The following is a 16340-nucleotide window of genomic DNA, read 5'->3' on the forward strand; positions in this document are numbered from 1 at the left end:
CATGGGCGAGTCAGTGAATTTGTGCCAAAGTCTAAATGAAAGAAAAGTTATTGCAAATGCAGCAGGCTATCGTGTGAAATAGGCTTTTAGTAGTGTTGTCTTTTATTTGATTACTTCTCGTTAAGGCCGACTTTGATGTGCTTTTGTGTGCTTATGAATGCACAACCACAAGCACCTTTTTCCCCCACTCCTATCGATAAAATCATTCTATTAATTCATACAAAAGTGTTACTGTGCTTGAAGTCTAAAATGCATTCTGTCATTGCTAAATGTTCAATGCAGGGAGGGGCAACTTTGATGCGAGTGGGGGTCAACAACAAAAAAATCAGTCACCAAGGGGGGCCGCAGTGGCTCATGCGTCCGCGTACGCACATCCATACCACATGCAGTCAGAGTCTTTTGGGGGCCCCAAAATGTTCTGCAATTCTACACGTTTTACCATGGGGTGGAGAGAAATGTTTGCAGTTTTTATTATGATATCTGACTGAGTGACTAACAAAATCAATGGGGGCTGCCCGGTCGGAAATTAGACCATGATTACTGCAAGTTTAGATTGCTGACCGCAAGACTAACTTACAATCTGAATTATTTTAGCTGATGGCTTACTGAGTGACTTTCAGTGATGAACGGTTATCCCAATTTGAGCCCAGATTTGACCAAAGTTACCTCACTAACTCCTCAAACCTGCTTCGTAGGATACCCCTCTGGTCCATAGGCTGCTTACATTTTTTCTGCTTAAGAAAACCAATGTAATTTGAGTGAACTCTCCCTTTAACAATGTGGGGATTCAGGATATAGGACGGGACAAACCCAACAACTTCAATGAGAAATTTCTCTGAACGGGGGGAAAAAACATCACCAATTCACTGAGAATACTGTGCATTACATAGAATGAAGAAACAATACTCAGAGCTGCCGCTCCATACTACTTGTTAAATATAGAAACTGATATTATATACACATTGTTAGTTTAGTTAGGTACTATATTTATTCAATATTATATGGATCTTATGAATTAAAATGGCCAATTTAGGTGAAATCAATTAGGTTAATTAAATTATATTTCAACAAAATAATGTTGCAGGAATGCTAATCTTATCTGTTTCTAACAAACAATTTCAGAACAATCTGAGATGGTGGAACAACCCAGGGATCACATTCATAAAATGCAAACGTCTCCACTCTGCTAAGTGGAATAGATTAGTATTACAATGCTATGGTGTTGTGCCCTACTTTTCCCCAACTGATGTAGTTCCTCTGGCTTGTCTGTTTATTAGACTAAGCTATGGACTGAACAGGTGCACTGTGAAGGGAATAGGTTTGCCCTTTGGGACACAGACTGTCTGTGAGGGCAACCCTTTTCTCTTTACTTAATTGATCTGTTGACAACTGGTGCCCTCACCAACTACCAGCCCCACCTCGACTAGAAACCATTTTCCTAATAATTTTAGGGGCCTCTTGGGGATATATTTAGCTTGCTGGAAACAGAGGAATACTGTAATTCCTGGGGCACTTCCTGATTTAGTTCCTCGTTTTAGATTTGGTTCATTAAGAAATGATAGCAGCCGTGACTGAATTAAAACGTGAGTTGGTTGAGGGTTGTGGTTTGATGTGGGTGTCTCGTGTGTTCGTAGGTGGTTAAAGAGTTAAACAAATGATTTAGCCAATTAGCTTCAGCCGGCTGGTGCGTGACCGTGGCAAAGTTGGTTTGACTTTGGATAAACTCGTCCCAAGGCTTGAATTGCTGGCGCATAGAGCCTGGTAACAGTTTGGGACTGTTTGGAATTCAGGGGTAGTGGATTTACTGAGTGACATGCTAATTAATTTAAATTCTGTTAAGAGGCGCGGCTCTAAATCGAGGCGGGAGAGGGTTGTCACTAATTAACACAGCCACAAAGTCATAAACCTTGCCTATTTCTAAAATGCCTCTTCTTAAAATCTGATTTTAAAGCTAACACTAACCACACTGCTAACCGTATGCCTAACCCTAACCTTAAATTATGACCAAAAAGCACATTTTTGTAGTCCATTTTTACTTTGTGGCTGTGGAAGCTATTGGAAAACAAGATGTTCTATCACATGAACCATATTATTTTGGGGAAGCACAATTGAGTTGGGCATATAAAGTTTACATGTAAAAACTATTTCTAAGATGCGTACTTTCAGATTTTCTAACTCACTTCCTTAAATCACTTGCGCTGCTTGAACTTTGAAGTCCACAATGTAGGGGGGAGGTTCTAAGGGTTGCACTAGATGGTGATGGACAGAGATTAGCCAATAAAAACTGGCGGCTGTTTGACGCTCCTGCCGTAAGTGCTCATTTGAGTGGATGAAAATAGACTAAGTCGAGGAGTGAAGTTGGGGGAGGTGCATCTGACGGCCAAGTCTGACACTGGTCTGGTTTTCTAACAGCAAGGCTAAGTGCAACATGGCAGCGTTGCCATTCTTTATAAAAGGTTGTTCTCCAGCCACCATATCACACACTTAAACTGAGAATGTATGTGTGTACATTGTATAATAAATTGGTGAAAAGAGAACCTAAAATATCACATTAATTTGTACATTTCTATTGTATACATGAATTGTGGCAAAGTTGGTTCCTGTTTCAGTCACGTCCTTGGTCACGTTCGCGTGGGTCTAAGAAAAACACCCTAATGATTGGTTGACAAACGAGCCTCCCACAATGCATGCAATGACTGCAGGATAAAGTTGGTGAAGAGCCTGACAACTGCAGAGTCGGAACTTGTATCCCCATAATGCAACACACACCAACGATGGTCACCAACTTGACAAAAGGGATCCGCTCAGAACGCACCCATAGACTCCCATTCAAGTTCCATTCTGAGGCGGTGTAAAACCAGACGTGCAACTTGTTACGTTCCCGAGCAAGAAGACCAAAAATGATGCCCAAACACAAGGGGGAACTGACGGTCACTGACCAACAACCAAAACAGGTGGGCTTTTAGGAGGCGTTCTGAAAGACACTTATGGGGTTGTCTACTGAAAGTTGACTAGCAACAACAACTGGAACGAACCTAAAAGACCCACCATGAGCATCCAGTAAATTTGCTCAAGAAGAGGCAAATAAAATACAATCCCACACCAAACTTAAAGGCGGGAAGCAATCAAAAAAAGGAATGTTTTAGACAAAGGAATGTTTTTCTAGAAATTAAATAGGGAGCGCCAACTAAAGGTCTCTCAAAACAACTGGAGCCCTGAGCTAGCCACTTTCAGTATCTTAGCAAAAAGAGGGGCGAGGGAAACATCTTTACTCTGTTCTGCAATCAGCTGCTTCAAGTGTCAACTGTAGGGAACCTCTATTCCTTCAGTGGTCCTAGAAGATACTTGCTCACCTTTGGGGTTTTCAAAGGAGAGGTCAACTCAGGGGGTTTAGCAAAATCCAGATCACCCATAAATGTTTCGGACAGATCGACCAGGGTGGGATCGCTCCTCAACACTAGACTTGCTCCCGGCGACTTTCTTAGACATAGTATGTGTAACGGCACACACTAGGAACACTCTAGGGCACTTTTCTGATAACCCATCAGCTTTCTCTACTCTGGGTTCCTAACAAACGACAGGATTTGGAACGACCTTCCCTCCAGCCACATTGTTTCCCAAAATGAATGAGACCCCCTTCACCGGTAGGCAAGGCCTCACTCCAATGATAACGTAACTTGTTCAGACTTGAGTTCCATATTATACAAAGGAACTTCCATGCAACCATCTCCCATGCCTTGTACTAACAGACTGTAACCAGTTGCTGAAGTGTCAGACAAAGGCAAAACACCCTCCAAAATGAAGGCCTGGGATGCCCCAATATCTCGCAGCATCTTCACCGGCTGCTTAAAAGCATCGCCACTCTGCAGAGATATGAACCATGCGGTACAAGCCGACTGTAAGGCTGCCGGTGAAGATTCTGCGAGACATTGGAGCAGCCCCGTCCTTCATTTTGGAGGTACAATCCAGCTGCGCCCTACATGCTAATGTGCTATATGTGCTAAAGTCCAATCTCAAAACAATAAATGTAAAAATACTAAACCTGTAACAAGCTGCACTCCGAATTGATGAATTACTTGGGTACTGCCAGCTGTGGGCATGTTGACAGGATCCAAATAAACCCAACCCAAGGAAAACGGTTACGGTATCCTTCATTCTGTGACATACCATTTTTTCCTATCATCTCGCAAATCTCAGTTTTGAACGAGACTGACTTTATGACCAAAATTACACATTGTTGTCAATTTTGACACTAGAATAAATGTTTTGATGCCTCATAGGTCATTTTCAAAACAAGAAGTTGCTTTTTAGGGGCAGTCGTGTTTCCAAATTTAGGAAATGTATTTACAGTACCAGTCAAAAGTTTGGACACACCTACTCATTCAAGGGTTTACTTGTACTACTTTATACATTGTAGAATAATAATGAAGACAAACTATGAAATAACACATATGGAATCATGTATTAATCAAAAAAAGTGTTAAACAAATCAAAATATATTTTATATTTCAGATTCTTCAAAGTAGCCACCCTTTGTCTTGACAGCTTCGCACACTCTTGGTATTTACTCAATCAGCTTCACCTGGAATGCTTTTCCAACAGTCTTGAAGGAGTTCCCACATATACTGAGCACTTGTTGGCTGCTTTTCCTTGACTCTGCGGTCCAACTCATCCCAAATCATCTCAATTGGGTTAAGGTCAGGTGATTGTGGATGCCAGGTCATCTGATGCAGCACTCCATCACTCTCCTTCTTGGTCAAATAGCCCTTACGCAGCCTCGATTTTTGGGGGGTCATTATTCTGTTGAAAAACATATGATCGTGTCACGCTCTGACCTTAGTTCCTTTTTTATGTCTTTGTGTTAGGTTGGTCAGGGTGTGAGTTGGGGTGGGTAGTCTATGTTCTTTTTTCTAGGTTGTTATATTTCTATGTGTTTGGCCTAGTATGGTTCTCAATCAGAGGCAGGTGTCATTCGTTGTCTCTGATTGAGAATCATACTTAGGTAGCCTGTTTTCCCCATTTTGGTTGTGGGTGTTTCATTTCTGTTTAGTGTATGTTCACCTGGCAGAACTGTTTTGTTTTCTATTCGTTATTATTTTGTGTAGTGTTCAGTTTTTCTATTAAAATATGATGAACACTTACCACGCTGCATTTTGGTCCTCCTCTCCTTCACCAGACGAAAACCGTTACAGATAGTCCCAAAAACAACAGATGGGATGGCATATCGCTTTCAGAATGTTGTGGTAGCCATGCTGGTTAAGTGTGCTTTGAATTCTAAAATCACTGACAGTGTCACCAGCAAAGACCCCCCACCACACCATCACACCTCCTCCTCCTCCATGCTTCACGGTGGGAACCACACATGGAGGTTATCCGTTCACCAAGAGTGTGCAAAGCTGTCATCAAAGCAAAACGTGGCTACTTTGAAAAATATAAAATATAAACTCAGCAAAAAAAGAAACGTCCTCTCGCTGTCAAATGCATTTATTTTCAGCAAACCTAACGTGTAAATATTTGTATGATCATGACAAGATTCAACAACTGAGACATAAACTGAACAAGTTCCACAGACATGTGACTAACAGAAATGTAATAATGTGTCCCTGAACAAAGGGGTGGTCAAAATCAAAAGTAACAGTCAGTATCTGGTGTGGCCACCAGCTGCGTTAAGTACTGCAGTGCATCTCCTCATGGACTGCACCAGATATGCCACAGTTCTTGCTGTGAGATGTTACCCCACTCTTCCACCAAGGCACTTGCAAGTTCCCGGACATTAATGGGGGGGATTGGCCCTAGCCCTCATCCTCTGATCCAACAGGTCCCAGATGTGCTCAATGGGATGTTAGGCTATCTATCCGCCAATTGAAGCTCAACAGAAGTTGGGTGATGTAACAGGACAGTGACCCAAAACACAGAAGTAAATCAACAATATAATGGTTTCAACAGAAGAAAATACGCCTTCTAGAGTGGCCCAGTCAGAGTCCTGACCTCAACCCGATTTGAGATGCTGTGGCTTGACCTCAAGAGAGCAGTTTACACCAGACATCCCAAGGATATTGCTGAACTGAAACAGTTTTGTAAAGAGGAATGGTCCAAAATTCCTCCTGACCATTGTGCAGCTCTGATCCACCACTACAGAACACTTTTGGTTGAGGTTATTGCTGCCAAAGAAGGGTCACCCAGTTTTTAAATCCAAGGGTTCACATACTTTTTCCACCCTGCACTGTGAATATTTACACGGTGTGTTCAATAAAGACATGAAACGTTTAATTGTTTGTGTTATTAGTTTAAGCAGACTGTGTTTGTCTATTGTTTTGACGTAGATGAAGATCAGATCAAATTTTATGACAAATTTATGCAGAAATTCAGGTATTTCCAAAGGGTTCACATACTTTGAGTTTCTTACAATTGAAGTAAGGGCCCATGGACTCTTGATCTAGTGGTATGGAAGACTGAATATATGCCGTCTTTAACTTGTCATGGTTTCAACTAACTGGGTCTGGATCTTGGGACCAATATCCTGGTATAAATCTTGGTTTTGGCTCCTGGATATTACCTTAATCTTTTGTTTATAAACCATAAGCCACTCAGTTTGAAGAAGACAATGCTCTCTGATCATCGGCTGATCACTCCCAGCCCATAGGAAACCCACCCAGTTGACTACTTTTAAATGGCAATGTCAATACTAAAACAAGTTAAATGCCAAAACAAGTTCATGGCAAAATAAAGATAGGTAAAGTGATTATTTAAACATCTAACATAATTCATTAGATGCATAAGTAATTCAATCAAGTTTCAGATTCATATAATTAACATTTTACTGAGTAAAATAGAGATTTTCTCAATTCAATTTAAAGGTTTTGAAAATTAGGTAAAACATGTATGTTTTTACTATTTTAATTTGATATGCAAATAAAATGTCAACAATTCATCTTTAATGGAAGTTTAATCAAAATTATCACTACTGGCCTCCCGGGTGGCGCAGTGGTTAAGGGCGCTGTACTGTACTGCAGCGCCAGCTGTGCCATCAGAGTCCCTGGGTTCGTGCCCAGGCTCTGTCGTAACCGGCCACGACCGGGAGGTCCGTGGGGCGACGCACAATTGGCCTAGCATCGCCCGGGTTAGGGAGGGCTTGGTCGGTAGGGGTGTCCTTGTCTCATCGCGTACCAGCGACTCCTGTGGCGGGCTGGGCGCAGTGTGCGCTAACCAAGGTGGCCAGGTGCACGGTGTTTCCTCCGGCGCATTGGTGCGGCTGGCTTCCGGGTTGGATGCTGTGTTAAGAAGCAGTGCGGCTTGGTTGGGTTGTGTATCGGAGGACGCATGACTTTCAACCTTCGTCTCTCCCGAGCCCGTACGGGAGTTGTAGTGATGAGACAAGATAGTAGCTACTACAACAATTGGATACCATGAAATTGGGAAGAAAAAAAAAAAAAGATCACGAAGGTTGAAAGTCATGTGTCCTCCGATACACAACCCAACCAAGCATGATTCATCCTTTATCTATCATTGGATAGAGGTGAGAGTTAAATAAATGACAGCGCGGAGAGGCTGCCCCCCCTTTTCGGTGAAAAGATTTTCAGATTTTTTTACCATTTAGCCCCTTACTAAAGCTGCTACACTACACCTGCTCCAGTCAGAACAGTTTCCGGGTATGTGAGGCTAAACAGTTTTAGTGAAGTAAGGTTGCCGCCTGAGTTGGAGGACGATGAACGGATGAATTTCCTATTCTCCGACTTCAAAGAAAAACGAGATGTCAACACAAAAGATTGGGACAGTAAAATTGATTTCTGGACATCACTCATGCATTATTAAAGAAATGAAAATCTATGTTTACAGTATAATTTGAGGATATTTGAAGTAATTGTCATCAAATTGTCATCAAAATCTATTCTTTGCAATCTTATTAGGGATTCAAAGGTTCAATGATCTGGTTGTTTGTTCTTAACAGTTACACTTTTACAGTGTACTCCTGGTTCTTTTTATGGCTTATGCAGCTTTTTAGGCTTTTAGATTCTCTTATTTTTTTCAATTTTTATTAGTCGTATGTACAGGATACACCAGGGGTACTCAAGTACTATTTGGGCTCGCGCAGTGGTCTAAGGCACTCTTGTTAGTGGAGAGAACATTTTGTCATTTTAATGCAAAATTCCTGCAATTCTACACATTTTTCCATGTCTAATTTGTGTTTATATGACACCAGGGGTTGAAACCTGACCAAGACCCCTTTCTGGGTCCATATCCGGACCACAGTCCGCCAATTGAGTATGGGGGGGGGTATACACTGTCCAACGGAATGCTTACTTGCATGTTCTTAATTGACAATGCAACAACAATAAGAAATAATACAAGATAAGAATATGAGCATGAAGTAAATGGCCTTTCCTCTAGCCTAGCGGTTAAGAGCGCTGGACCAGTAACTGAAAGGTTACTGGTTAAAATCCCAGAGCTGGCAAGGTGGAAAAATCTGCCGTTCTGCCCTTGATCAAGACAGTTATCCCCCAACAACTGCTCCCCATGCGGCCAATAACCTTGATTAAGGCAGCCCCCTGCACCTCTCTGATTCAGAGGGGTTGTGTTAAATGTGGAAGACACATTTCAGTTGTATGCATTCAGTTTTTACTAGGTATCCCCTTTCCTTTCTTCTCCTTGCGTGACCGTCTCTGACTTTCCTCTTTGTTCCACAGGCCTTTGGAGCTGATGTACAAGTATGGCAATCTCAGCGAGGGAGTCTGCAAGCCTGGTTATGCAGCTGCTAAGATGACTGCCATTTATCCAAAGTAAGCAAAATCTTTTAATGTGCATGTGTTATCATCTGATCTGTTTTTCAGTTTTTATAATTTGGTTTCTGATGCATCGATATGATTCAGCACCCCATAAATATTTCCTCTCCTATTTAAGTAAAGCGTTTTACTTCCGGTTGAGATGATGGCGCTAATTTGACGGCCTTATTCAAGGTTTTATTTCACTCTCTGACCACACCTTTCCATCTCATTAACATTCAGTTGTACTTTCTAAATCACCAGTGTCCTACTGTATTATATATGCCACTTCATGGATTCTCAGCATGATCACAATAAACCCACAGATTATTGTCAGCTCCATCTCAGATACTATATGAGTCGCTTCCTCCATCCAGAAAAAAACTTCCCCATAGAACCATTTCCTTATCTGCTGGCAGGCTACTGGCCCATTGTCCGGCCCTCCGCAGCTAGTTAAAGGCAGCCATAGAGAGTCATAGGTGACTCAGATGGTCCTCTCATTGGACAGATCATGGGTTAAAGGTCAGGGCACCCTCAGTGACTCCCAGTGAAGATGATGACCTTCCTGTGGATTCATCTCAATGAATCTTTCATTTGTACTGACCCAGTATGAACATGTGTTTCCATAGCGTTGTGGATGGTAGGATATCAGTGACCTTTCACCAGGCAAAGCGTCTTTCTCAATTTTTATTTCCTTGATTCCTCGGGTCCTCTCTCTTTGCCATCTCCAAGAAATATTGGTGGAGAAGATCTGAGAGAGAGGACCTCGGATGTTCTCCTCCAGTGTGTTTTCAGAAGGAGGCAAGAAGAGAGGGCACAAGGAATCAAGGAAATAAAAATTTAGATAGACCCTTTGCCTCTGCCTGGTGAAAGATCACTGATATCCTACCATCCACAACGCTATGGAAACACATTTTCATACTGGGTCATTATAAAAGTCAGGCACATTCTATTTTACACATCATTATCTATTACAAATCTCAGATGTCTCAATAAGTTACCACTGACGTGAACTTTATTTGGTTGTTTTGATTTTGGTCATTATTAAAAGGACAGCGTAATTCACTATGAACGATACATACACAAATACCTTCTCAAAGCTTGCAAGGAATGATCATGGTGTGTAGTGAATGTTGACTTTGTCTTTTTGGGGACAAGAAAAGGCTTTGGTCAGTGAGCGATCCCGATCCAGTTCATGTGTGTTCTTGTCTATCCAGGTGTTTCTCCTTCTAACATATAGAACATTTTATATTTAAGTTTGATCTAATATTACCACAACATTCTCAACATGCACATTTTTAGCTCCGTAAAGCATGAGAAAGCAGATTGAAATACATCTCCTTTATGTTTCTCTCTTGATTTAATGGCAATTTGCATTTTAAGGTGATATTATGGGCCCAGAATATTATGGGGTCATTTTAATTTCACTCATAGGACATTTGAACAGCATTTAATCCTACAAACAAAACCATATTTTTTACACTTTATATGTTGACAATCTGCACATTATTTAATTCATAGGACATTTGAACAGCATTTAATCATTCAAATACAACCATATTTATTTCACTTCATATGTTGACAATCTGCACATGTGGTTTGAACCTGCAATGTTTGGGTCTCAAGCCAGAGCTGTGTTTGAATACTCATACTAACCATATGTGACGCAAATTGAATATGTAGTATGCTTACTGGTCATAGTATGGATATAGTTAATATGCCAAAAGTTCCCGGATGGCGTACTACATTCGCCAAAATATGAAGTATACAAGCAGCTTTTAGGACCCATAATGCAATTCATCAGAAAAATGGGCATGGCTTCACAATGTTTTCACATTTGAAGAAAATGGCGGAAAATATGCAGCTGAAGTCTGATGAGAGCGGATACAAATTCATTGCTTTAACTAATTATGACAAATGTTCAGAAAATGTTGAGCAATATAATAAAGTAATGACTTTTCAAATAAGTTGCGTGACATTGGCTGACAATTTGTTAGCTATGCGAGCCTTATGAACCACATAGCATATCATTACAGCAGTTGCTTGTATGTACCGGTATGTTAGCTAGCTACCTAATGTTAGTTGGCTACTAATACATCGAACTTGCCAGGCAGTATATTAACTATATGCTATCATGGCCTCCCGAGTGGCACTGTGGTCTAAGGCATGCAGTGCTAGCTGAGCCACTAGAGATACTTGGTTCGAGTCCAGGCTCTGTCGCAGCCGGCTGTTACCGGGAGACCCATGGGGCGGTGCACAATTGGCCCAGTGTTGTCCAGGTTATGGGAGGGTTTGGCCAGCAGGGATGTCCTTGTCCCATTGCGCACTAGCGACTCCTGTGGTGGGCCGGGCGTAGTGCATGCATACACCAGGTGTATGGTGTTTCCTCCGACACATTGGTGCGGCTGGCTTCTGAGTTAAGTGGGCATTGTGTCAAGTGCAGCTTGGTTGGGTTGTGTTTTGGAGGATGCACTTCTCTCCCGAGTCCGTACGGGAGTTGCAGCAATGAGACAAGACTGACTACCAATTGAATACCACGAAAAATGGGTAAAAAACAATAGCATATATATATATATGCTATCTAACTAACTACCCAATGTTTATCGTCTTGATTATTCATGTCATTCTTAGCTAAGTGGTATAGTCATTGTGCATTCTCAATGGACATTGTTATTTCTGGCTCTCTACTCTGATTTCAGAGCACTCTCGTCTGAGTGTGTCAGAGCACAGAATAACTGATGAGTTTACAAACGCTCAACACCCGATGAATAAGGCCGGTGTTAGTAAACGTCAGCAAAGAAAAAACATAATTAAATGTGTTGCCAGCAGCACAGTTACAGTCACCAACACTCTGGATAACATGAAAACAGCCTAATCAGCTCTGCTACGGTGAGTAAAATGGTCAGAGTGAGGTGTTTTCTCATTTGTGTCTGGAAGTAGCTAGCAATCTAGCCAAAGTTAGCCAGTTAGCTTGGGTGCTTGATTGCCGAGGTCAGAATGCTCGGATCAACCCTACTCCTCGGCCAGAGCATCCAGTGTGTGCTCTGAACGCACCGATATCAAAACACATTGAATTTAAGAATGGACAATCTGTCAACTCTTGATTTTGGAACGCCCAGAGCACACTCTGGCATTCCAGATTGAATTTACGAACACACCCGAAGTCGTAAAATGTCTAGCTAGTAATTTGTAATGCTAACAAGCTAGCGAGAGGTTGCATTGCAACAGCAGCAAAATCCATTAGACAGGCAAAGCCCTAGTACGCTCACCGGAAACGATACCGTTTGTTTACATGATACTAAACTTAACTAATAGTATGTAGTATATACTCATTAGGTATGTAGTATACAGTATGTTAGTATGGGTATTCGAACACAGCTCAGATATTTTATCCTCTGCACCACCAGGGAAGCGCTCTCCCATATAATGTTTTCAGTTTATAGCCATGTCAGTATGGTTAATCAGAAATTCCACGCTTTCTTTCAAACCTTCTTATACATAACTAATCCAGGGAAATATTGGTATCACTTCACCCATCTTATTTACATTTTAGTCATTTAGCAGACACTCTTATCCAGAGCGATTTACAGTTAGTTTACAGGACAACCACATATCACAGTCATAGTAAGCTACTTTGAGGAAACATGTACTATCAGCAAAGTCAGAGCAAAGAATAGTACGCAGGTATAAACACCATGGGACCACGCTTTGAACACAAATATAAGACAGAAAAAGTCAAGTGTGAGTGTTAGTTCGGGGGGTGATGTGGGATTATTTAAGATATTCTTGGAAGTAGGAGGATCTGAAATGTTTTCTGAAGATGGGCATGGACTCTGCTGTTCTAACTTCAGGGGGAAGCTGGTTCCACCATTGGGAGCTGCCCTCCCAATGGGGTGACAGGGTAGCCTAGTGGTTAGAGCGTTGGACTAGTAACCGAAAGGTTGCAAGTTCAAATCCCCGAGCTGACAAGGCACTTAACCCACTGTTCCTAGGCCGTCATTGTAGGCCGTTCTTAACTGACTTGCCTAGTTAAATAAAGGTAATAAAATAAAAAAGTGTGGGAGGGCCAAGAGACCAGATGTGGCAGATTGGAGTGCTCAGTTTTGGGTGTAGGATTTTAGCATATTCTGAAGGTAGGGAGGGGCAGTACCATGGTTTTGTAGTGTGTGCAAGCTTCGACTAGAAGCCAGTGGAGTGTGCGGAGGAGCGGGGTGACATGGGAGAAATTGGGAAGGTTGAACACCAGGCGGGCTGCAGCGTCTCAGTGAAGCTCATCTGCATGCTCGTCGTCCTCACCAGGGTCTTGACCTGACTGCAGTTCGGCATCGTAACTGACTTCAGTGGGTAAATGCTCACCTTCGATGGCCACTGGCACGCTGGAGAAGTGTGCTCTTCACGGATAAATCCTGTTTCAACTGTACTGGGCAGATGGCAGATAGTTTGTATGGTATCGTGTGGGTGACTGGTTTTCTGATGTCAAAGTTGTGAACAGAGTTCCCCATGGTCACGGTTGGGTTATGGTATGGGCAAGCATAAGCTATGAACAACAAACAATTGCATTTTGTCAATGACAATTTGAATGCACAGAGATACCGTGAAGAGATCATGAGGCCCATTTTTGTACCTTTCATCCGCCACCATGTTTCAGAAGCATGATAACAGATCTTTGTGACATTATAGCCATGTCAGTATGGTTAACCAATATTTCCCTGGATTAGTTATGTATAAGAAGGTTTGAAAGAAAGCGTGGAATTCCTGATTAACCATACTGACATGGCTATAATGTCACAAAGATCTGTAAACAATTTCTGGAAGCTCGAAAATGTCCCAGTCCTTTTTTTAAGGTGCTATGACCAACATATTCATATACGTATTCCCAGTTGTGTGAAATCCATAGATTAGGACCTAATGAATGTATTTAAATTGACTGATTTCCTTATATGAACTGTAACTCAGTAAAACCTTTGGAATTCTTGCATGTTGCATTTATATTTGTGTTCAATGTACAAGGTATCCAAGACTGAGTGCTGATCTAGGATCACTTTGCAGATCATGAAAAATAAGATAAGGGGGAACATATAATTTTTACACAATGTACATTTTTTACAGTAAATCTAAATTCTGCATTTCTGACTGGATTTATACATTTAATCTAAAGCTAATATAAGTAGAGGGACTTTTGTCAGAGGTTGCTTGTTGTGAGTGCTGAGGGAACTTTATGCACTTGGCCAGATGATTGTGCATCTTTGTTGCATTCTTCACATATGATGGCACAGTATTTGCAAATGTACACAGCTTTTCCTTCTACATTAGCGGCAGTGTAATGTCTCCACACATCAGATCGTGCCCGTGGCATTTTCCTGAAAAGATTACAAAAAAATGAGTAGAAAAGAACAAATACATTTCCATGAACAGATAAGTGTGCAAGATCTTGAGAATCAGCTGTACATGTGATGGAAGAGTCCACTGCACATGTGATAAAATAATGCACTGTGCATGCAGAGGGTTGCAATTCCATTGAATTGAGGATAGTTTAACCAAAATATGCCACAAGACCTAGAAATTCCCCAAATTCCCAGGCTTAACTTCCAATGGAAAACTTCAGGAAAAATCCCGGAAATTTACCAGAGAGTTTCCGACCCTTTGTAACACTACCTTAGATATGGATGCACACTCTTTTTGCTCTTTAGATACACACGATATCAACACCACACCACTCCTGGTTACTTTGACTGCATCCACTTCTCCCAATGCCTTCTTCACCATCGTCGGGACTTCAAAAAGGGTTTCCCAAATAAACATCATTGTCCATAAAAACGTAGTCCAACAAGCAAATCTATTTATAAAATAATCAGCAGATGTCACAAACTGCTGTACAGAAACACAGCCTAAACCCCCAAACAGCAAGCAATGCAGATGTAGAAGCATTGTGGTTAGGAAAAACTCCCTAGAATAGCAGACACCTAGGAAGAAACCTAGAGAGAAACCAGGCTCTGAGGGGTGGCTGGTCAGGTGGATATTATGAGAGTACATCGCCATTTAAATCCAGATTGTTCATCAGGCTCATTTTGAGTCAGACTCATTTTCCACAACAATTTTAGCTCTTTTTGTTCCATTCTTGGACTTCACTGTTGTCCACACATTTTTCTCGCTAACTGTACTCGACATGCTTTCAGCCTCAAACGACACTTCTGCTTCCGCCATGTTCCGCTTCCTACCAGCATCCGCCTCCTCGTTCAAGCTCTTCAATGGATTCTGAATCATCTAGCGTGTTTGCAGGCAGAGTAAAAAAAATAACAAAACAAATGATTATCTTTCCGGACCTTTACATGCAGTCGGTAGATACACCCAATACAAAAATAAAATTAAACGATTGTACTCACTCCTTCCTGCCTGTTATATTGAAATATTTGCTGCAAACAATTCACTGAGCCCAGGTAACCATTCTGTCAATTTCGATTTGTCCCTTAGCCTCACCTTAAATTAAGGTTAGCAGTGTGATTTTAAGAAGAGAACATTTAACAGTGTTTCTGACTTTGTGGCTGTGTTAACTAATGATGACCCTACACTTGGAGCAAATGTATCACAATTCATTGGATTATTTGTAAAGGTTTACTTATTTTTTACCTAGTCTGCATTAAAAAAAAAATCACCATTTTATAAATAGTAAAATTGTGTGATATGATTGCATTTTAGAAACCGGCTCCACCCGTCGCCCCAAGATGAATGGTCTTGACCAATAACGTTTTAGGCAAATTTGTGTTGCATGGCCGGGTGTGCAGGGATTGCTCGTTTGACCATTCCATTGATCCCTAAAGATAAATCTCCATCCACCCGGACACCAGGGCATGCAAAACGATCTCACCCATTGCTTCATACATGCTCCAAATTGTTCAAAATTTAGGTTATCCATATACCTGAGCTCAAATTCTTTCTATTTCTATGGCGGATTCAAGGTCACAATTTAGATAGTCATTGATATACAGCTTGCTAGCTTGCTGAAATAAGACCGGGACAAAGAATATCGCTATTTGATAATGTCCGTGTGCATGTCCAAAAATTAACACGGTTTCACTGGGATTATCAAACGGCAAGAGTAAAATGTCAACCCTTAACATGTCAACAGATTGTATAGGCACGGTTTAGCTGAGACAGGTACACTCTTAGCATCTTTTTTTCTAAGTAGAACCATATAGGGTTTTTCGGTTTGTCCCCATAGGGGGACCCTGTTTGGTGCTGGTTAGAAACCTTTGCAGAGGTTCCAGCTAGAACCCTCTGTGTAGGGTTCTTCAAAGAACCCCCTGTATATGGTTCTACCTAGAACCCTCTATGAAGGGTTCTACCAAGAACCATTTTATAATCTAAATGTTCTTCCTAGAACTGTCTATGAACTGTTCTACCCAGAACCCTTTTGTCTTTGGAAGGTTATGGTGGAACCTTTCTATGAAAGGGTTTCTATGAGGGTTTCTAACCAGCACCAAACAGGGTCCCCCTATGGGGACAAACCGAAAAACCCTATATGGTTCTACTTAGAAAAAAAGATGCTAAGAGTGTACCTGGAACCTTTCTATGAAAGGTTCC

At 41.5% G+C, this 16340-nt stretch overlaps 1 protein-coding gene across 14 annotated transcripts in view; it reads left to right on the forward strand.

The window, feature by feature from the left end:
• LOC139406747 (CMP-N-acetylneuraminate-beta-1,4-galactoside alpha-2,3-sialyltransferase-like) overlaps positions 1-16340 on the forward strand; it is a 109648-nt gene that overhangs the window by 18775 nt on the left and 74533 nt on the right. For all 14 annotated transcript variants that reach the window (XR_011634022.1, XR_011634021.1, XR_011634018.1 and 11 more), the window contains exon 4: positions 8685-8777. Coding sequence is in view for 9 of the 14 variants with exons in the window: in XM_071149736.1 (XP_071005837.1) it covers positions 8685-8777 (93 nt within the window). In the remaining 5 variants the exon portion in view is untranslated. The remainder of the gene's footprint in view (positions 1-8684; positions 8778-16340) is intronic.

The sequence above is a fragment of the Oncorhynchus clarkii genome, chromosome 4, assembly GCF_045791955.1.
Source record: "Oncorhynchus clarkii lewisi isolate Uvic-CL-2024 chromosome 4, UVic_Ocla_1.0, whole genome shotgun sequence".
Taxonomy (NCBI): Eukaryota; Metazoa; Chordata; class Actinopteri; order Salmoniformes; family Salmonidae; genus Oncorhynchus; species Oncorhynchus clarkii.